This window comes from Psittacula echo, assembly GCF_963264785.1.
Source record: "Psittacula echo genome assembly, chromosome: 1".
NCBI classification, from domain to species: Eukaryota; Metazoa; Chordata; class Aves; order Psittaciformes; family Psittacidae; genus Psittacula; species Psittacula echo.
In genome coordinates, this window is record NC_137735.1 from 135,224,131 (window position 1) to 135,246,170 (window position 22,040).

General features: G+C 37.9%; 1 protein-coding gene across 2 annotated transcripts in view; it reads right to left on the bottom strand.

The window, feature by feature from the left end:
* Window positions 1-2,804: 2,804 nt before the first annotated feature.
* Window positions 2,805-22,040, bottom strand: part of PTPN12 (protein tyrosine phosphatase non-receptor type 12) — a 72,568-nt gene continuing 53,332 nt past the window's right edge. For both annotated transcript variants that reach the window (XM_080625928.1, XM_080625927.1), the window contains exons 12-18: window positions 19,547-19,632; window positions 11,121-12,085; window positions 7,739-7,816; window positions 6,339-6,427; window positions 5,336-5,366; window positions 4,160-4,276; window positions 2,805-3,539 (exon numbers count right to left, since the gene is read on the bottom strand). In XM_080625928.1, the coding sequence (XP_080482054.1) occupies window positions 3,478-3,539; window positions 4,160-4,276; window positions 5,336-5,366; window positions 6,339-6,427; window positions 7,739-7,816; window positions 11,121-12,085; window positions 19,547-19,632 (1,428 nt within the window). In that variant the 3' untranslated portion in view covers window positions 2,805-3,477. The remainder of the gene's footprint in view (window positions 3,540-4,159; window positions 4,277-5,335; window positions 5,367-6,338; window positions 6,428-7,738; window positions 7,817-11,120; window positions 12,086-19,546; window positions 19,633-22,040) is intronic.

Below are 22,040 nucleotides of genomic sequence, written 5' to 3' on the forward strand. Positions count from 1 at the left end.
TATTTTCAGACTGAAAATAGCAATTATGAAAAAGCAATTTTTATATTGTTTTTTTCCATGAATGCCACTCATGATCTTCACTTTTTACCAGGTCACTTCCTTGCTTCAGGAATCATTAACTGTTCTTGCTGATTGTCACTGGAACATCTCAACCATCTTACATTACACAGATACATTATATTTAAGAGTTCAATAAATTAGGAATGGCTGCAGCTGGATTGTGGGTGGTCTGCCCAGCACTGGGCCAAAGACTCTCTGAAGTGTTCAGGCTATACACAGCTTCCCTAATCTCCACTATGCCTCACAACCATCCTCCTTACCACCATCTTTCACTCGTCAGGTACACTGAACAGCAGATGCTCTGAGGTACAGCCATTGCTCAGCTCTTCCTTTGCAGCCCAGAGTCTGTGCTCAATTTGATGAAAGAGGCTTTAATTGCTGTACAACTCTCCTTCCACATCCACCAGGTAACACAGGAGCCTCTTGCCACCAACAGTACAAGTATATTGACACTTATAAAACACAGAGAACACATTCTTCTCTTGATGTGATAACTTACTGCATGGTTTGTTCAATATTAATACATTTAGGAAATTTAATAATCAGAATGTAAGAAAAACAGTGAGGAAACAAACAAGCCAATGCAGTGGTTTCTAATAAGAATAGCTGAGGTGAGTAGCAGTGCTGGGTCCCTGCTGGGGAGCACTGGTATTGCTCAAGTCAATTGTATGCCTCATAAAAGCTGCACTTTAAAGAGACTGAAGACTGCTTTCAGAATAAGTAACATGGCAGACTGGAACTAAACAAAAGGAAAGATTGTTCCATGATGGATTTCAATGCATGTAGCAAATGACTTGGTCTACATCTGTATTCAGTGATAACTTGCAAGCTTCAGTAATACTCTAAACCCCTTTAGATTCAATTTAAAATAAACCACAGCAAAGAAAGGTCTTGGGTTTCTGCAGAAGCTGTTAAGACTGGATAACGTTTCAAAGTTACAGCGTGAAACTATCCAGCATCCAGCACCCAACCCTATGCTTATCTTTGTGCTACCCACAAGAGTGGATACAGAAAGTAATGACATTGGGCAGGTTTTGCCTTGCATTTAAAACCATCAGCTTACCTGAAATAAAATATGTGAATGTAAGCAGCAGCAGTGAGCTGTAAAACAGGTCTGTCAAAGCATACAGAAATCCATACAGGACAACTGCAGTTTCATATTGCTAAAGCAAAGAAAGGCTGAGAGCTTTCTGTGATGAACTCAGTCTGGAATACGATCCAAATCTGTGCAAATCTAAGGGAAAAAATAGGAACCTGGATGTACTTTAATGAAACATTACCAGATGGCCTGTATATAGTGCACAGATTTTTGTCAGCCTTTGCTCTGAGTGAAACTCAAATGTGGAAAGTGGAAAATCTACAATTTGTATGGTTCTATATTTTCTGGGTAGAGAAATACAGAAATGATCCCTTAAACTGTACATCCAAACCCTGTTTGGAAATGTTCTTATTTAACAGTTGTTTCACCAAGTTGCAATGATTTGGACTGTCCAGTGGTGACAACAGCCCATCGAGCATTGCAAAACCGCAGGAGGTCCGTAGGAAAGTCAAAGCTAATCTTCAGTGCAGGGGAAGGGGAAACCACGTTCAGGCCAACTTTAAGACATCCCAGCTGTCTGAACTGTTTATAAAGCAGCAATCTGCTTGCTATAGGTTATCCCAAACGGCATATATGGAGTTATTTATTTTTAAATGAAAAATTACAAAACTATGTCCATGGGAAGTTAAGTGCATGCAGTTCTTTGAAAGAGCTCCCAGCTAAGCAGTCTGTCACGTGTAGCAAATGCAGGGTGATTAATCCACAGACAAAGACAGTAATTGCAAGTTCTGTACCTTTTGGGAGTTGTAATAGGGCTGCTATCTGGGCATTAGCTCTCTTTTAGCAGAGGCCCTAAAGATACAAGTAGTAAGTTAGGCGCAATGTTTCCATGGCTAAAGATCAGATTAATAGATAATCTCACTCACTTAAATAAACACTTCCCCCCACAACATTGCCAGCCAGAACTTTTAAAGTAGTTGCTACTAAAAATAAGGCCCTGAGCACTCCCTATTTTGTTCAAGTACAAGATCTATAAACTAAGCCAGACTGCCATCCTTCACTCGGTTTTACTTTGCTTCCGAGCACAGTTTTTTTTTCCCTAAGAGTAAAAACACCCATAGTGAGATTTTGACTGTCTTTAATTTAAAGATTGTATTACAGAAAAGTTTAAGTAAGGAATCCTTATGAGGATTAAGTCTTGACATAATATATTTGCCAAGATACAGTGTAGCTGCAAGGGCTCTATGTGAACCTTCATATAAGTCGCTTTCTTACATACACGGTCTCTGAACAACAGAAATGGTATTTACCATTTGTAGGAGAAGACAGTGGTATTTAAACAGTCCTTTCACCAGTGTGTTCTGTTTTTCCCAAATTAGAAACACGCCGTATTAAAACTGTAAAATCCTATTATACAGAAAGTTGAGAGAGATGAATTCTCTAAAGACTGCAACTGATGAAACATTCAAATGAAAACTAAAGAGTGTCGATCATGTAGAATGGTTTCGCTTTTACTGGCAGGTCAAATATACTAGAAACATACAAATATTTTTGATCATCTAATTCCAGATGAACTCAAAACACTGAAGTAACATACACAGGCTAAGAGAATTCAATACTGTTCCAAGGCACTTACTGAATCTCTGTGACTAGATGAAAACCAGAACAAATTAGGTCTGACAATTAAACAGTATATAATATAAAAATAACCTTTTGCTTACAATTTACAAAATGTATTACAATCTTTATCTCTGCTAACCTGCAATTCCGGCTGTGTGTGTCCAGCAAGTTTGGTAAAAAACCCCAGAAACTATTTTCTAAAACTTCAGGGCAAATAATTTACAAATAAGGTACACAAAAAATTTAGCTCATGCAGAGATTTCTTACATCTTCTGTTAATATTTTATGATTGCAACTTTATCAAATTATATACTTACTTGCCCTGTACATATACAAAATAATGCATACATGGTAATCAAACGTTAGCAAAAAGTAGTCCATAAACACAATCTGTCCAAAGTATTACTATATTAACATATGTCTACAAGCAGCGTGTAACAGGGTTAAAAGACATTAAGGCAATAATACTTGAAGTTACAAAATAAATCATATGTAATACTTTCTCCTAAGTGTAATAAGGCAGGTAGATGGCCCCAGCAAAAAGTTAAGCTGTAATACTGGAATCCACTGTCGTGAACAATGATTAAGGTTTTGCATGGGATGTACTGTAAGGGTGTACCATTTGGTAGTTAGATCTACACTGCTCTGTGTTAGTCGCCCCCCCAAAAAGTGGAATACTATTTTTTTCTAGGTCTCAGTGGCACTTGAATTTTCCAGTATAATTTATTGATAGTATGTTATGTCCATTGGTTCTTGGATCATGTCCATTCTGAAGGCGGCTCTCTTGGTCCTCTGGGCTTTCCACAGCGGTTACCAAAACCTAAGGAAAGAAATGTATTTAATACTTCTGTTCACTCAGACAATGCAGTCTCACATATGCTGGCAGCAGTCAAAAGGATTACTATAAGCGATGTCCCAGTTCTTACAGAGGAGGTTTATTCTCAGGCCTAGAAAAGGACTTTGTAGTATTAAGAGTTCTAAAGGCACTATGGCCATTTGAGATACAAACATGAAGAATTTGTACATATAATTATAATTCACTATTTACACCTCACTTTGACAGTATTTTTCAGTAAATATTACAGCCTCTGTTCTCATTTACCAATTTATTTTTCCTCCCTCCTTGCACACCAAAGCAGTTTTCTCAGGTATTATTTCTGAAAGTTTTCAGTGCTCTACAGAAATCACATCCCATTTGTCTAATTCTGTGTTTGATATGCTCTAAACAACAAAGTGAAGAATGGCTGAATCGCTCAATCTGGGAACAACTCTTTCAGTAGTGCTGAAGAGACAAGGAAGGCTTCTTTGGCTGGGTTCTGCACCTCAGCGAGTTGGAAGGAGACAGTAGTAGCAGCTAACAGTAGTAGAAGCTACCCAAACTGTTAATAAGTCTTCTGTTTAAATCATCTAGTGATCATGCTTTGAATGAATTGTAATTACCAATATCTGTTACTTCTGCAGGACATTCTGAAATTTGACCTCTTGTATCAGTGGAACCAGAAAAAGAAATCTGAGGTAAAACGTCAGTTGGTGTCTTGTTGCTTCTTTCAGGGCGATCTGGAAAACACACACCCCCCCTTACTGTAACATTCACTGAGTTAGCACTGTGTGAATGATATTTTTCATTACAGCTCTGTCCAGAACACAACTTGCATCAAATATTATTTACAAGAATAAAGATTTAAAATCCTATTTCTAATTTCTTAAAACACATTACTTCAAAATTGCTTACGAGGCAGATGTTCAGTGCCAGTGACACATTCCTGATTGCCAAATACGGATTATTACATTTTTAGAAGTTTTTCTGGATATTTAAAATCCCATGTAGCACCTATCTGTAGCAAGTGCTCACAGTACCATTTAATACACTGACATAAATGCATTTGTTCATGTTCTGTCTAAACTAAAGATGTTTAAGACAACACGACAAGTTGCTATGGTTTTGCATTACTTGTATCATCACCTGATCAGCAAATCTGTAATATTTCTGAAAACCAATTTATGTTAAAAGCATTTAACGCACAGCTCCAAACGGACTGTAAAAGCCCATCCAAGTGTACACAGAAGACACACAGCAGAAGTAAGCTTACAGCTGAAGAAGGTTGCTGCAAACATCAGGTGATAGACTACGCTTTCTCCTGAAGCCTTTTCAGACTGTCAAAGACTTGGATAAATATGCAACATACACACATGCACACATACATCACTGCTGGACTTGTCTGAGGTTTACTTCTGTCTTTATGAAATTAAAGATGTTAATTCAGCAACCTTTACAATTTCTGTTGCAATAACATCAGAACGTTCTAATTAAGCGGAAAAAATATTGTTATTAATATATTCATTTAAATTCAGTATTTTTGGTCTTCAATATTTTAGCATACCCAAAGTTTATCATTAATTTTTAAATCAGACTTGTAACTTGCTTCCTTATAAAACCTCAGAAGCTTTAAAAACAGAAGACCTTTTCAGAAATGCCAGTTTTTTGGCAATGCACTTAGATATCTTCAGAGCAAAAGCCAAGCTCAGGCTGTTTTGGTCAGCAGGAAAAATGTATTTTTCGGGGGGAAAAAAATCCCAATACAAAAATCACCAAACAAACACTTTCCCATCACTTACCAGGTAGTACTGGAGAAGTCGTTTTCAAACCCTGTTAATGAGAAATATTTAAAATCATTCTATAAAATCCTTCCAAAATACAAAAAGAACAGCAGAAACTGAAGAGGATGAAAACATCTTCAAAAAATACACAACCCCCATGGATACATCTACATGCTCCTACATCGCTGACCTGCTGTAACTGTCAAAAATGCTACAGGAGTTAATACAGATTTCGCTATCAGAACCTTACTTAATGAAAAGTTAATTGTCACATTACAAATTATTTGTAAGATGAGGTAGATTGGTTCTTATGCTAAATTTATAGTCCCTGAAAAGTCACACCTATCTTTCTTGTCACATTTTTAAGTGGTGTCTAAAAGTGACTGTAAAATGTATTGGAGATGCATGAAAAAGACAGACATGAATGTAAAGACGACTTAATATGCTTTTAAGTTTTACCAGCTCTTTATGCTGGATGACTTTGAGTAATTAACAGACTGATGTGAAACGGGAAATCTGGTGGGCAGAAAGCAATTTGTTTAAAATAAATATGGATATAAAGAAAAACTTAAGCAGGCAGTGACAGAGGTGGCCCATAGAGGATATGAAGTCTCCATCTCTGGAGCTTTTCAAGACCCAATGGATAAAGGCCTGAGCAGCCTGGCCCAAGTCCCTGCTGCATGCCACAGGTTGAGGCTGCAATTATCCAGCTTGAATTATCTTCTGATCAATTAAGGTCAGACAGCAAACTCCATAAAAGCAGCATATTTACACTCTTAAAGCCATAATTTAAGGTGTATTAAGAATGACTTTTAAAAGCACTGCTGAACCTGGAAAAACCAGATAGTTTTTTTGGAAAGAAAACATGCTCTTAAACACATCAGCTCAGGCAGACAGAAAACTGGCCAGTTGTAGATAACCAACAGCTGTAACTTTTCACAGTTATGTATTTTGCTTTTTGCTGTAGTTTCCAACCAAACGAGAAATGACTGATTAGTACAGACTTGTCTCCTGTACTTACTGTAGGGGCTGTCTGCTCAGGGAGATGCTGATCATGCAATATGCTCCACTCAGACTGTGCAATCAGAACCGGTCTCGGCAAGGGTGTGCCTAGGAAAAAATTAAATCAAACTCAACATACTTGCGTCTATCCATGATGAGGCATTAGAACACAGCATTAGAAATGTGCTATAAAGCAACTTCTAAAAGTTAAATGCTTGTAAAAACACGACTCTTTCTTCACACAGAGTGTTCAAGGGAAAACTCCACAACGTAATTCAAAGCACAAGACTGCAGTGTCTGCATTGTGGATGTTCATTTCCTTCCTTTGGGGGTTCCTAACCAACAGGAGAATTAGCTTCTTTTTCAAGGATGCTTTTAAAATGGTGTTACACCAGCTGTGCAATGACAGTAGACCTGAGAAAGACACACTAAGTAAAGAAAACACCCAAGTCAGGACAGCCATACCTGTCCTTTCCTGACATCATGCAAAAACACATTCAAAATTGAAGTGGTTTTAGCGATTCCAGTTCCAAAGAGATTCCTTCCCCCCCCCCCAAGAAAAAGCTCTGTTTCTTGTGTTCTCCCAGAGAAGCAGCAAGTCCATAATATCCACAGAAAGGATCACGGTGATTCTGAGCTACCTATGCTATGTTTGCAAGCCTTTGATGTTTTTATGCTGAAAATAACCATATTAAGTTAAATTAAGTGAATCATATTTGTTCCAAAATTTTTGAAAGCTTCACAAAGTGAGATTAAACAAAAGCCTCAGTAAATAACTATCACACATAAGCTTTTTGGAAGATACCAAACATCAACCCTGATTTATCACTTCAATTAATCTTTTTGTATTCTGCCATTAGCAGTTTCATGAATTAAACATGAAGATAGAAGCACATAAGGTCTGGAAGTTCTCTCTTTCAGCTGATGAAGGCAAAGAGTAAACTATGTTAACTTAAGCAAACTGGGCTTGTTCACTAGATGCAGTGCAGTATGAAATGTCATCTTTCCTTTGCCCAAGTAAGGAGAATCAGATAAGCACTGTGTTTTCCCATTCCCTACCCAGGAGCAGTAGGAAACAGATAGCTGGGGAATCCCCTAACTGTAATGCATTTCCCAACTGTATCTCATTTCCGTACCCTTCAGACTGAATAACAGCTCCATTAAAATCAATACTGAAGTCTCAAATATACTTAAATATCATGTAACAGTACGCTTAGTCAGAAAGTGAGAAATAATTTAAGTCTTTAAGGCCTTGTGAAAGCTAAACCTCAAAATAAGCCATTACACATGCTAGATTTCATTCCAGTTTAAAATTTGCTATATAACATAAGACTAACCAAGAAGCAGGGACATTCAAATACAATACTGAAATGCATTTCACACTTTATCTCCAATTACCACAAAACATTAAGGACTCACTCTGTTCACTTGCTAATACAAATGATTCTGGTGTTCTTTCTGGAAGCGGGGGAGAGGAATCTTCACTAGCATCAGCATCTAAATCAAACATAACATTCAGGTAAGTTAAATACATAGAAATTTTCCCCCTAGAGTTTTAGAAGTTGATCTTTTCATACATGAGATCATCCTAAACTTGATATTAATCTAAAAGCAAAAGGAAAGTTTGCTCTAAATATTATTAAACACTTTGGTTTACCACACTAACACTTTGTGAGCAACTTCATGCTACCATTATCTCCACGCTACCACACTATCTTCACATTAAGGGAGTCGGATCAGTTTGTAGTTTAGGGCAGAAAGAAAAGTAAAATACATTTTCAGTCTAAATAATTTGGAAGGAAAAACCCCAAACCCTCAGCAACAACAAATACTTCTGCTTCATTCTTTCAGAAACAGAAGACAAGCAGAATTAACAGTCTGCACTGCAGCAGTACCATTTGCTTCTTGAACAAGTAACTTGCCAAGAACTGTAACCATAGTAGTTACTGTAATTTAATTGCAGTTCATTACAGGTCAATTTGCAGCCACTGCAAGTGAGTTAAGCTCATTACAACACACTGGCTTCCTGAACTCTTCTGTAGATACTGGTAACTTTACACAGTTGGTGCCTACCAGCTGAACTACTGATGAAGTTCCCAAACCACTGTAAGAAGTGTGTTGATAATATGTATGAGCTGTGCTGAAGACAGTAACTTACTGCTGATGAACAGTGATTTGCATTTTTTCTTAAGTGGCTCTAACCATACTTCCTTCCAAAGTCAATACAGCAGAGCTAGACTGCACAATGAAAGGGCATTAAGCAATGTTGCTTTACAAGATTGCATTGTATGACAGTAAGCACTATGGAAGCTCCACATAAGCACTTCTCTAAAGCCCCAAGTCTCACTCTTGCTTCCCAAGTTCATCTTAGGCTGGCTCCCACATTACTGATAAAGCTAGTTAACTAGTCTAGTGTGATTCTTACTAGCCAGAAGAGTAAATAGGAGCCAGAGGAGATGGCTGATGTTGCTGTCAGTAACAGCCTATGCCCAGTCTGTTCGATCTCTGCTCTCAGGACTGTACTAACACAAGCTGTTCTGGCAGCAAAAGCCCCACTCCAGCCTGCTAAAGAACTTGGAGTACAAACGAAAGGTTTAAAACACTTCAAAGTAGCTGCTGCTATAAGAAATCTCACCTAAGGACTGTATTCTACACAGGAGTCATAAAAAGATGGAAGACATTTCAGTCAATGAATCCATGAAGCTTCCAACAGCAGGGAAAGGAACTCTATCATGTTTTATGTCATTGTGTTCAAAGTGACTTCTCCAAGACCTGCTCCATCTCAAGTTTACTATACAGCGTAAGAAAACCTTCTTTTATTGAAACAGTCTCCATAAAACCAACAGTCGCTATGGAGTATGCACCAACCGCAAGTGAGTTTTCTGGGATTTGTTTTGGTGTTTTGTTGTTGTGGTTTTGTTGTTGCTGGTTTGTTCTATTTTTTGCTTTTTTAACCTGAGGGTACCATTACTTTTCAGTTAGTTTGAATCAAAAAAAGCATTTAATTACATGGTAAGATCATGCACACCAACAGTTATGGGTTAAGCAACTTCATTGATGATCACACCCACATCCCCAGCTTCAGCCAGGAGAACAAGCATGACAATGAAAAAGCCACTGTAAAACATGGTTTAGGATCACCAGTGCAAAGTGATCTAAACCTATATTCTCAAGTCCAAGATGGATTAGAAGACCTGCAGCCTGAATATAAAATGGGAACAGTACACTAGTGTTAAAAAGGGAACAGAGACACCCTTGATAAGAGATAAATTAGAAAAATATACAGATTTTAAGCCATTCCTGTGAAATCAGCAACTTCACAGCAGCTCAAAAGCTGTGCTGTGATTTCAGGATGTTTCTAATATGCAGTTACATGAAACAAGTTCCTGAGTGACATTTCTCCCATTTTTTATCATGTTTATGACATATTATCAGTTTATTTGCATGTTCTTACAGCATCTACATAGAGATATGTAGAGAGGTAACGATTTTCAAACAGTGACAAGCAATGAATGCCCTGGGAAAGAAGGGAAAATAACTGGCTAAAAGAAAATACTCCAGCACAAAAACCTACCAAAAACAAATCCAAGGAGGACCATTTGGTATAAACATTGGAGTAACTATAACATACAGGGTTTGTCTCCTACGCAGAGCTCTTTTGAAGTGTCACAGGGTTAAAAGCATACACATACATGCAAGTATTGCTTTGTGTGTCTACATAGTATCACAAAGTCTATAGAAACAGATTGGTTTTAAACTGCAAAATAGTTTACATTTCTGAATATATAATTTTTTGGTGAAAACTGAGTTCACAAAAACAAATGTATTCAATTCAGTTGGTTCTTCATCTTGCATCACACACAGAGCCTGATGTCACCTCAGGAAGTCACACAGCCTGCATAGACTCCTGAAGCAAGGCTGCCACTGTAAGGAGCTCCCAGCACAAGAGTCTGATGTAAATATAGCAGCTCATGTTCTTTTTTCTGTTCTGCAGCCTTACTATGTGCCTCACTGGACTTTTCACAGGCCTGATTTGTTCTCCCCTGCTATGTCCTCCCATTTGATCTGAGTGCGCCGGCCTGACTGAAATCTGAATCTGCACGTTTTGGGACCCTTCTGCCTTCAATAAATGATGTAACTGTCTGCAGAAACAGCCTTGGAAACTTGCCTTGCTCAAAAAATTCCCCAACGCAGGAAAGGGTTAAAAGTGACCGAGTAATTTTCAAAGCACTACTGGAGCAGAACTTGGATTTTTAGATGAACAGCAATATTCATCTCCCCCCCCCCAAGTACAGAAAGAGAGGAAAGCAGGACTAAATATTTATAATGCTGTTAAAATGCAGGAGCCAAGTCACGAGCAACTTCAAAGACTGATACAGTGAAGGAGATTACGTTTTTATGACCAGCACATCAACCAGTAATCATGACTTTGATGTGGTTTTGGACAAGCCTGTTTAAAACACTTCAACTATCCAAAACCGCCATTGTTATAGATGCTTCCATGAAATCAGATGTGAAGAAAAAAAAATGCACCAACCAACAACACAGAAACCTGCAATTAAGAATGCATTCATATCCCACAATAAAGCTTTTGAAGCAGCTTATCAAGGTCTATGTAAGACATAGCTTACATAGCAAACCAAAAACTGGAAGGAAAGGAGTTGCCCCCTCTCTGAAGCTGCCACATTGCACTGTTTAAATTCACATTTAGATAACTGCATTATAAAGCAATTTACGCTGTCCAACTCTACCATTGCAACCAGGTTAAGGAGTAGCACTTCTGAACCACAATAAAACCTACCTTTGCCATCTTCAGAACATGTTACAGCTGTTAAGTCTTGCCTAGCAATAGACATTGGCAATACTTTTCTGGCACAAATGTTTTCTGTATTAGTGGCAGCAGAAACTGTGGCACTTGCGGTTGAAACGTTAGATGCGCTTTTGCTCATGGCTCCCTCAAAGTTCATCTCATCTGTGTCAGAATCATCTGAATGAAGAGGATTAGTAAAACAGAGAGGTGCTCGAACAGAAGTAGTGGGATGGTCAAGATTACCACTGGAAGGATGTTCAACTGTGGCGTTGGATACCAGAGAGAGTGTTTTAACACCATGACATAAGATGTCTGAAGACGTGTCTTCAGACACCGGCGTACGCAGTGCATTTTCAGGCCCATGCAGTGACCATGTGGCATGTCCCTTTTCTGTCAGAGGCAGACGATCTGGTCTTGGTGGAGTATCAGAAGCCTGCTGACTCTGCAGGCTTTCTGGTGAAGGTATTAAGGCTGTGTTAGACTGTGGCAAGCTGCATACCACACATGAGTTTTGAGAAACATCTACAAACGAATCCCCTGAAATCTGTTCTTGTGGCTTAAAGCTCTTATCAATTACACAGGATGACAGAGGCTTCATTTTAATTGCATGTCCCCTGTTCAACAGAGAGTTTCCATCAAAGCTTCGTGGTCCTTCCTGGAGAGGTACCTTCTTGATCTCAAAACTTAAGTTGCGCTCCAGCCTTTTCTCTGCACGTTCACTGGGTTCATTCTTCCCTGAATGTTCTATTGACTTATTATAATTCTCATTGAGGTCTGTTGAGTGCTCTGATGAAACCATGTGCAAAACTGGCTTTGGATGGTATCTGTCATTGTCCTGCCACACAGTAGTGACTGTTGGATAAGCTGATGGGGGAGACGGTGTTAAGATTGGTGGTACTGGCTGAGGCTCTGGAGGCTGCAAGATTTCTTCTTTAGCATCTCCTTCTACAAGGCAGCTGCGGAAATACCAAAACAGTTGTTTAAGTTTTCTGTGTTTTGACAATATTTGGATATCTATCCATCTATCTCTGCAGCAGTAATGCTTTCATGCCAATTCTGAACTCCAGGCAGCACTTCCACTGCATACAGACGATGATTATAGAATATGACTAATGGGGTAGTCAAGAACTAAGTCAACACACTCAAAACTTCTTTCAGAATATCACAAAGAAATGCATTCAAGCCACATCTAACCCTCACTGATAGTTCAAAGATTGCTCACATCCTTTCCCAGAAGCATTTTTTCAAAGACTGTAAGAAAGGCCCTCTTGTGGCAGGATTTCAGTACTTTCTGCTTTCATCTTTGTTAAGAAGTGGCTCAGAGGAACTCGACATTTGGAATTCAGTTTGTAATAAAGCCAAGAAAAATTTCTTAAGAAAAAAAACCAAAAACTTTAACACCAAATATCTTCCTTTATTTTTATTTTTTCTGCACATGTCTGGGAGGATTTCACTTTTGTATCTGTGTGTTTAATAGTTTCTCTATAGTTGTAGGGTTAATGATGCTGACCAAATTTAGCTGAGATGAACTGAACACTGTATAAAACCCATTCACTGTAGAATATATGATTCAAATTGCAGTGCACATCAGTGAGACCACAGCACTTACTATTACAGTTCCTCCCTCTTCAGCTACTCAAAAGGAGAAGCTCTTCAAGCATACGGTCAATTTACTTTCAGATTAGGTACAGAATATTTGACTACAAACATTCTGCACAACTAAGGTCTTGTCTGCAAACAGGAATTAGGCATTTTCATCCTGAGCTTTTAAAACTATTCCATTATGTAAGACCAGTAACAGAGGTAACCAGGGTGCAAAACAAATGTGTGACAAGAACAGAAATACAACTAAATAATTTAAAGAAATGACACTTTCAATCCAGTCAGATAAATCAAAGCACAGTGGAGTACAGATTGCAAAGGAGTGTGATTGGACACATGCCTGAGCCAAGAAACAAGCCCATTTTTATGTACAAGGCTCAGATCACTTCTTGCTGTTTGCACAGGAGTCCTCCTGGGACACCAAGAGGGTGTTGGGCCCCAAATTGCTTCTCTTCCTCCTCTCCCTGCACTTGTATATGATTATTTTGCTTTACATTAAGATAGGAAGAATACAAAGCACATCACAAAATCTAATCAGAAGTGATTTGGGAACTCTTTTGCCCTCTGGATGTTCTTGGAGAATGAGCAAGCTTGAGAACACGCCGCTTGCTTGAATTAGTAAAGATAAGGGGAAAAGGAAAACAGCAACTCTTGCTCCAATTTAATACCCACTAAGAAAGCAAGGAGAATTTCCCTCGTCTTGGAGGGGGGATAAGACAGCGCAAGTGTTTGCTTACGCAAATGTTTACATGCCCCTTTACCAGCAGTGATGCTCATCAGTAATCTCCACTGAATCCTTCTAGTGAAAATGAAGCTTTTCCCTTACTGACCCATTTTCCTGACCCAGAGTTATATATGCAATCAGCAAAAATAATTACTTATCTGGTACAGATGTACCATTAAGCACTGCAATTAACTAAACAAGTTAGCATTAAACTAGATATGACAAGATATAGGCCCAAAACGCATGAAATTCTTCCCTGATCATTGTTTAATGAAATCACTCTCCCATTTGATCAACTAGTAAACAGAACCCCACATGTACACAAATAGCCCCCTTAGAGGTATGTATAGAAGGGATGATGCAAGAAATACCGCACAAGGCAGCAACCCAAAAGTTGTTTAAATCATCATACACAGCTGAACAGAGCTGTTGAAAATGTTCCCCATCAGATATGAAGTTAAATTTCATTCTCTCACTCCTAAATGAGAGCTTAAAGTGATCAAATGAAAAATTCTTTATCAAAATCATTCTCTGCCTTATCAATATTGAAGAATGCCCATCCTCAGAAATGAGATGCCCAAAGAGCATTTTGATGTATTTTATTTTGAAAGGAAATAGATGCCACCCAGGATTTCCCGGTTTTCTCTCAACACATAGCAATTTTTCCATTTTACTGACATCACAGTATTATTATTTCCACATGTTCTGCCTTGCAAATGTTGTTTTTGTTTCTTTTCACAAAGCAGAAATATTGGGCTCTGTATACATTTAAGAGGTCTTTGTTCTGCAGTAGCTTTTTCTGTAACTCTTGCCAGAAAATTCTAGGCTTTTTGGGCTGCTGCATAATGCTTTCTTTGGGCATTTCCTTCGACAGCTGTGCTTCATAGACACTTCTGTCCCCAGAGACAGAAAATTATCTGACAATGAACTACTAATATTATTACAAACAACAGGACACCATACAGTAAAACCAGCTTGATTTAGATTACCAGGAAGCCAGTAGAAAGCTCATGAATGAGGATATGAGATGGAAAGGAGTCAGTGAACCAAAGAATGCCAAACCCTTCAAGAAAGAGATGTGAGCTTTCCTGTATTAGATCTTTAAATTAACCTGCATTGCTTTTATATACACACACACACAGAGTAAAAGCACACATTTCTCAAGTACATCTGTAAAATCACTCTCTGAATAAAAAGATGGAAAGCCTGCTTGTAACTCAGCCTTCAAGTGTCTCTTACATACAACTGCTACTGATTATCTTGTAATTTCACTACTTCAGCACCTCCTCATACATAACTGCATACAGAATTTCCCAAGGTGATCAAGGCAGCTTTTTCCTATGCTTTTATTGCCACACAATCTGAGCAATGTGCTTACGCACATAATGATGTAGTGCCTTACCATCAAAGACCTCAAAGTAATGACTTCTCACCTGTCAGATAAACTATGGATTAGGTAGTATTTTTTAATGATTTATCATAATAAAAAAAAATATAATTTGTTAAAAGTACAATAATTTGTCAAAAAACCAAAAAGCTATTCCACAGTGTTCCACCAAAAATATCCATATGGCAAAAAACACAACAAAAAAACCCAAACCCAAAGTGACAGCTATACTATTTTTGCCTTTTCTACAATATATTCTATTTTTTTTAATGTTTTAAAATATAAGCCTTTCTAGCTTTAATGGAAAAGAGCTATATTATTAAAACAGGGCACCATGGGTTCAGATTTAAGTGAAACTTGGCCAGTGTTCAAAAGAGAACAAACCCGTAAGTAATCCATGGCTATGCTATGCAGCATACTGTAGGGTTTTCTTTTCAAATAAGAGAGTGATGCCAAGGTCGTGGAATGCAGCTGCTATGATCAACCAAAAATAGATACCAAGCTCTACATCCTCCCTCATAATTAAAATAGGAAAATTAAACTCCATGTAAGCAGGCTGAAGCTACACAACCATATTATTCTACTTAAGGATTAAATCACTGCCATCCACGTGGAAGAAAAGCTGCTGTTCAGTGAAGCTGTCACAAGCTATACTTTTATATAAATTATCCACAGTATAAGGAATGCATAAAAGTAACCATCTGGTGAATCTTTCTGGTAAAATTTAGTTACATGAGGCTTTATGGGTCTTTTTAATTGCGACATACAAATCAGAGACTGCTAAGAAGGAACACCAGTCAATGGTTTTTATCTTAGCTTTGCAGAAGATGCAAAGAGAGGGTCCTGCAGGGCTTGAAATGAAGCAGAAATACACATAACCCTTGAAATGCATTTTAATGTTATTAGATTGAAGTCCAAGCATCATCTGAAGAAATGTTTAACTGCTGCAGTATTTCACCTTTTTCTCTTCAGACAGTAGCACGTGGCCTTCATTACACTGCATACAAAAAAGCTGTTCCTATGTCTTTTATGTCTCAGTTTCCCCATTCTTTCACATTGCATTTGCACTTGGAAAGGAAAAGAATTTTCTATAACCAGCCTGATTAAAATAAACCCTTGCTCCAAATGCTTAAGAATGAACAAATCACACAAATATTTCATGGACAATGCCTTAAAGGTATTAAGATCTGCCATCTGAATTCTGAGGCACCAATCTTTGCTTCTAGATTCTAATACTCCAGTTGTATAGTCATGTAAAATCATGTACAGTTCTGAACTGTAAATTTAGAACTTCATCTTTTTACAGTCTTATATCTAAAGTGAAAACTTACATATACCCTTTTCCTGCCTTAACCTGAGAATGGTTAAATGTGTTTAACAAAGAACTCTTTCCACCCTTCCCAAGTCCATGAAAAAAATTTAACACAGATATACCTTCAAGGTGACTTTCACAAGAAGTAATCAGAAACTGCAAAGCTAAGCAATTTCCAGAGTTAGGTGCTGATGTATGCACTCATGAGCTGCTCTTGTGTACCTTCCTAATAATCAAGGAGTAATGTTATTTCATTTTTTTATGTTGACATGAAATGCAGATAGACATTAAGCTAAATGACTACGTACACATATTGTACAGCAAATATGAATTACATTAAAGCATTACAAGGTGATAAAGAAAGGCAATACAGTTCCAGAACCTCTGCAGAACAAGCACAGCTGGATGCTTCATGGTGAATGAATAAAAGTAAACAAAATAGCAATTTAATATTGATTTAATATCAACAGCCTAAAGATACTTGTAACTTCTGAGAAGAAAAAGATCTAAAAGAAGCCTCGAAAAGTACAATCAGATGTTATACTTTGTAGTGCTTATTCCCCAAGACATTCCCAGGCCAACGCACATACTAAAAGGATTAGTTATCCCTCTCTGAGTAAGTGTCCTATCTTACATTGTGAAAGTCTTTAGTAGCATCTCATCCTAAGACATGAGAGTTAACCTGATACTAGCTAAATTTTAAGAAGAAATCTACAAGTTTAAAAACAATACAGAGATGACCTCTCCCACCATCCTGTCACACAAAAGAGAAGAGACAGGTGAGCAAGCCACCTTTAGAGAAAAATTCTACAGTGCACTGAGTGATCAGCCACTGAAAAGTGGCATAGAGGAGATGTCGCCATCCATTCCAAAGAGCCTCAGGGCGTCAGAAAACAACTATCACGAATAGTAAGCATTACTATCTAAGCAAGCATAGCTTGGTCTGATAGCTTGTCTGAAGACAAGCACCCTGAGGTCAAGAGATGTAAACCAATTCTCCTCCTGCTCAGTCAGGATCATCTCAGGCAGATTCACCTAAAACCATGCTGGCACACACATGTAGCCCTATAGCTTTATTAGAAAAGCACCTGTTAAACCTTCCCTTAAAAACAAATCAAGTTTCTTTACTAATTACACATTCTAGAGCCACTACAACCAAGCACATAAAAGAACTGAAAAGACTCATTCCTTTTAAAAAGTATTAGCTTTAGCAACTTGCCTGTAACTTCATCAGACAGGGCATGTACAACTCCAGTGCACATTTAGCTGTCAATCTAAAAATGTTACTGAAAAAAAGTATTTTAAGCAAGTTCCCAGAGGGAATTCTAAATCAAACTAAAAATGTGGGCTAAACTAGGCTGCTTCAGAGTACCTACTGAATGTGAGCTTATTGTTAAAGGCAATGACTCTTAGACACCACTTGGAAACATTCACTACAGAAAAGATGTAGACAAATACTTAAAATAGTTGTACCAAGATATTTTTAGTCACAGCAATGTAGAGAGAAATAATAGAAGGGACATGAAAAAAAAGTCATAAGAGAATGGCTTGGGGGGAAAAAAAAAAGCTATAGGGAGCAATAAGGAGATGTATCATGTTTAACAGTTTCCTTCTCCATGCAGGGATTAAATTAGAATCTTTCACAGATTCCACTCTCCCATCCTCCCCAGGAAATGGATGTCAGCTCATGCCAGAACATCCACAATATGCAAAACCTGGGTCTAGGTCCTGACTGAATCAGGCTGCAGACTTGTAAAACTACCTCCTCCATGAAACAAACCCATGCTCATTAGTGGGTATTGGGAGCAGATGTGACTAGCAGCAAATAAAGACTTTCCTCAGAAGCATCTTCCATGAGGAGTATAATTAATTGTTTTCAAAAATAATGTGTTTGAAGAAGACAACCGCTTTGCTAAAAGCTTCCATTTATTCACCTCTAAGGGACCAATCTTCCTGCCAGTGCTGGCAGATGGGAAAGTATGAATTTATGGAAGCAGGGCCAAAAAGGGCCAGGCTTTATAAGAGAGATTAAAAGATTTTAACTTAAAGCAACAAGAACACTGCAATGCAGATATCAGACAGATGTGTGCTGAAACATTGTTATGTATATACTATTATTACATGAATATATAAATTTAATTAAATCCTAGGTTCACCTCAGATTGTTTCAAGGAACACTAAGGAAATTACCTATTGGACATTAAATCACCTCTAAGTTCAATGACTGAGTTTCCAGAAAAGCTTTGAACTTACGAAGAACACAGGTTAACAGCCTCCTCTGCCATCACCTTTATCTACATCATTGAATGCAATCACATTACCATCAATGTAAATAAAGTAAAAATTATATCACTACACAGCAAACTGTCATTTGGTTGTGAAAAGCCCGAACTCATTTCCATCTCTCTTTCAATGTCATATTCTCCTTTAACTTCTGCCTGACATATTTAATGTCAAGTTAACCATAAAATAGCTACTCATATTCCCACTACCAACCTGAACTTTGCACTACTCCAGTCTGATTACTTTTTAAAGCAGTAAAGAAAGTATACTTTCCTGATATCACTGAATGTTATGGAGAAAAACTAACTGGCTGCTTGTTTCTCATAACATTCTACAATTTAAGGAAACCCTAGTGCTTACCTTAAATGTCTATTTAATTACAGGCAGTGTAACACAAGCAACACTATCTGCCAAAGTTCCCTTTCAAAAACTACCCAGGTAACATAGGCACTTACTTCAGGAGAGCTGCTGCTTTAGCAATCTATCACTCAAGTTGGGTACCCATTTTAGGCAGATGAACTCATTAGTTCAGCTTGACTTTTGGCTTCCTTAAAGTCATCTACATATTTTTAAGAGCTAGAGAGGATTTTCTTTCTCCTCTGTTGAACGAAAGGATGGGTGAGACCAGCTTTTCTTTCCAATAAGAAAAGCATTTCGTTAGCACACTCTAGTCAATAGCAGTACTTGCCTGTCAGGTAACATTGTATTGAGTAAACAAATATATTTCATTATGGCCGTGCCTCTAAAAAGAGAAGGTTCAGCCACCATTTGAGCCTATTTTGAAGAATGTTTTGCTACTATCACCTAGCAGAATTAGAGCACAAAGTAGATCTAACACATTTGACTACTAAAGGGGCATGCTTGTCTACCTACAATGCAGTCACTACATGAATGGTGGATGCAAACAGAGACTTCACAAAGATATTACAGATTGCATTTATAGAACCAATTAGAAGACTTCTATTTGTATTATGTATATTTCCATTTATAAATAGAAAAAAATAATCTTTAAAGTCTTTATAGCATCAGTGGTTTTAGTCTACTATTTATTTATGAAGCACGTCAATCTGTCAGCTTAAAATATGAAGTATATTAAGATGGTTAACTACCTGCGAGTCCGTGGCGGCTTTGGTGGAGGAGAATCCTGTTTCTCAGCATCTGAAGAACTGACAGCATTCTCTGTATTATTTTCATCCTGATTAAAATAAAAAGTTTTCATTTATGGCTGAAAAGCTGAATCACACAATACTTAAACTGAAAGGCCAAAGATCTGCAATGATACTTGAAAATAACATCCAGCAATATTACGTATTTTTGGCTATCACACAGATCACTTTCAAAAGTCTACTTAAATTCATGGTATTATTTTATACCTTCAACATTTTCTAACAACATTGTTTCATCTCTAATTGTAACAAAAAATTCTCAGAAGCTCATCTTTCAGGTTAGCAGGGAGCAAGCTCCCTTTTGCCCTCCAAATTATTCATATTGAAAGCATTTATTTTCCAGTCAGTCTAATAATTTTCACTTGTACACCACTCCACTGAAGACAAGACTAATGTACAGTGCAGTAAGGAAATGAGAATTTCAGCTACTGTAAAGTGATAAGATTAAGCACAGTTTTCCAAAACACTTTTAAATCATGTCCCATTTGCGTACAACGAAGTTTACCATACTCAGAAAAACATGAAGGTTTTTATTTCCTTTTAGGATGACCATAAGAGATATATAGATTCTATATATGCATGTATTTTAAAATACATGTATCCATCCACATTTATATGTATACACATATAACATTGTTGTGTGGTAACCCAGGCAAGCAGCTAAGCACCACACAACCACTCACTCCTTTCTCTCCAGCTCCAAAGGGGTAAGAGGAATGGCAAGAAAACTTGTTGGTCAAGATAAGGTTATTTAATAAGCAAGGGAGAAGTGGGAGATGAGAAATAGGACAAACAAGTGATACAGAAGCAACCACTCATCACATCCCACAGGTAGACCTCTGCCCAGCCAGTTCCTGAGCAAAAAAAATGGCTAACCTCACCAAACCCCCTTCTTTTCCCTCTCTAATGCTGTGCACAACGCTGTATGGTGTTACGGAATACCTCCCAGGTTAATTTGTGTGATCTGCCTGGTTGTTCCCCTCTCATCCTCTTGAACATCCCCCTGTCTATTCACTGGGAGGGCAGACTAAGAACCAGAGGTGGCACTGGCACTATGCAACTGTTGTTCAACAACAGCCAGAACGTTAGTGTGTTATCAGTAATGCTTTGGTCACAAATCTAAAACACAGCATCCTAAGAGCAGCCACAAAGAATACTGACTCCAACCCAGCCAGTACAAATACATATAAATGTATATGTATAGAAATAAAAATAGATCATACAAGAGTCCATATATAAACCATATATACCATTTCCATACACATGCCACAGCCAAGGTCCTCCTTGGTTTTGTTGGCTTTTCATGTTATCTTGAATTTAATACATATTTTACCTAACACTTTTCTTCCAGGAGCTTTCTACAGTTCTATCACTCTTTTGAAAAGCAGTATTAAAGAACCACCACAAACACCCCAAATCTGTGTCATATATTTCAAAGCACAATACCAGGTTCATACAACATGGTCTACTATCTGCCAGCCTACCTGTTCAGGCTAGGTGACAGAGACTAACCTTCTCGGTCTTATGAAACAGAGGGTAAACCCCCATTAATTTCTGCTTTAAATGTTGATAATTGCATTTGAATTTGGTAATAATTTCAGCTTTGGAAGATAAATCATAACTAACATCTCAGTAGGTTAATACTCTCACTTAAATTTAGATCCATTAGTTGCATGGTTTTCATTTCCACAAGTTACCATATCACTGCCTGTTAGTGTGAAAAGTCTACTAACGAATTCTATTTCTCAGTGTATTAAGTGGAGCTTCTCTTGTGAAGAAAAAATACTGAATTTTTGGATCTTTCCTATTGTTCTTCACTAACCTCCCCCATTAACTAGCTGTCCAACACAGTATTCCAGAAGTACTCCAGCAGAAAAACTCCATTGTTCCTGTATCAATGGCTTGTGTTAGCCCTTTCAGGCAAACCACACAGGGAGTTCATTGTCCTGCTGACCACTGGCTCTAACTATCAAGTTTGGGCTTTTTGAGCCACTTAAGTTTAGATGACCACAACTGAAGCTCCCATTGCAGTCAATCAAGTTTGGCTGGTTTTCATAGAATAGTTTGGGTTGGAAGGAACCTTCAAAGGTCATCTAGTCCTAACCCCCCTGCCATAAGCAGGGACACCTTCCCCTGGATGAGATTGCTCAGAACCCTGTCCAACCTGGTCTTGAATGTCCCCAGGGATTGGGCATCTATCACCTATCTGGGCAACCTGTTCTGGTGTTTCACCACCCTCATTGTAAAAAGTTTCTCCCATTGGTTGGCTCTCAAAGTGCACTGTGAGCTGGGATTTTATACATTAATAGGTTTTAATAAAAACACAAAACAAGACTTTTTTTTCTAGTCAGTGATGGAATGAAACATTACCATGGGACACAGACATCCAAACCCCTACCAGCCTTCTCTCAAGAAGACAGAAAAGCAATTTCAGCTT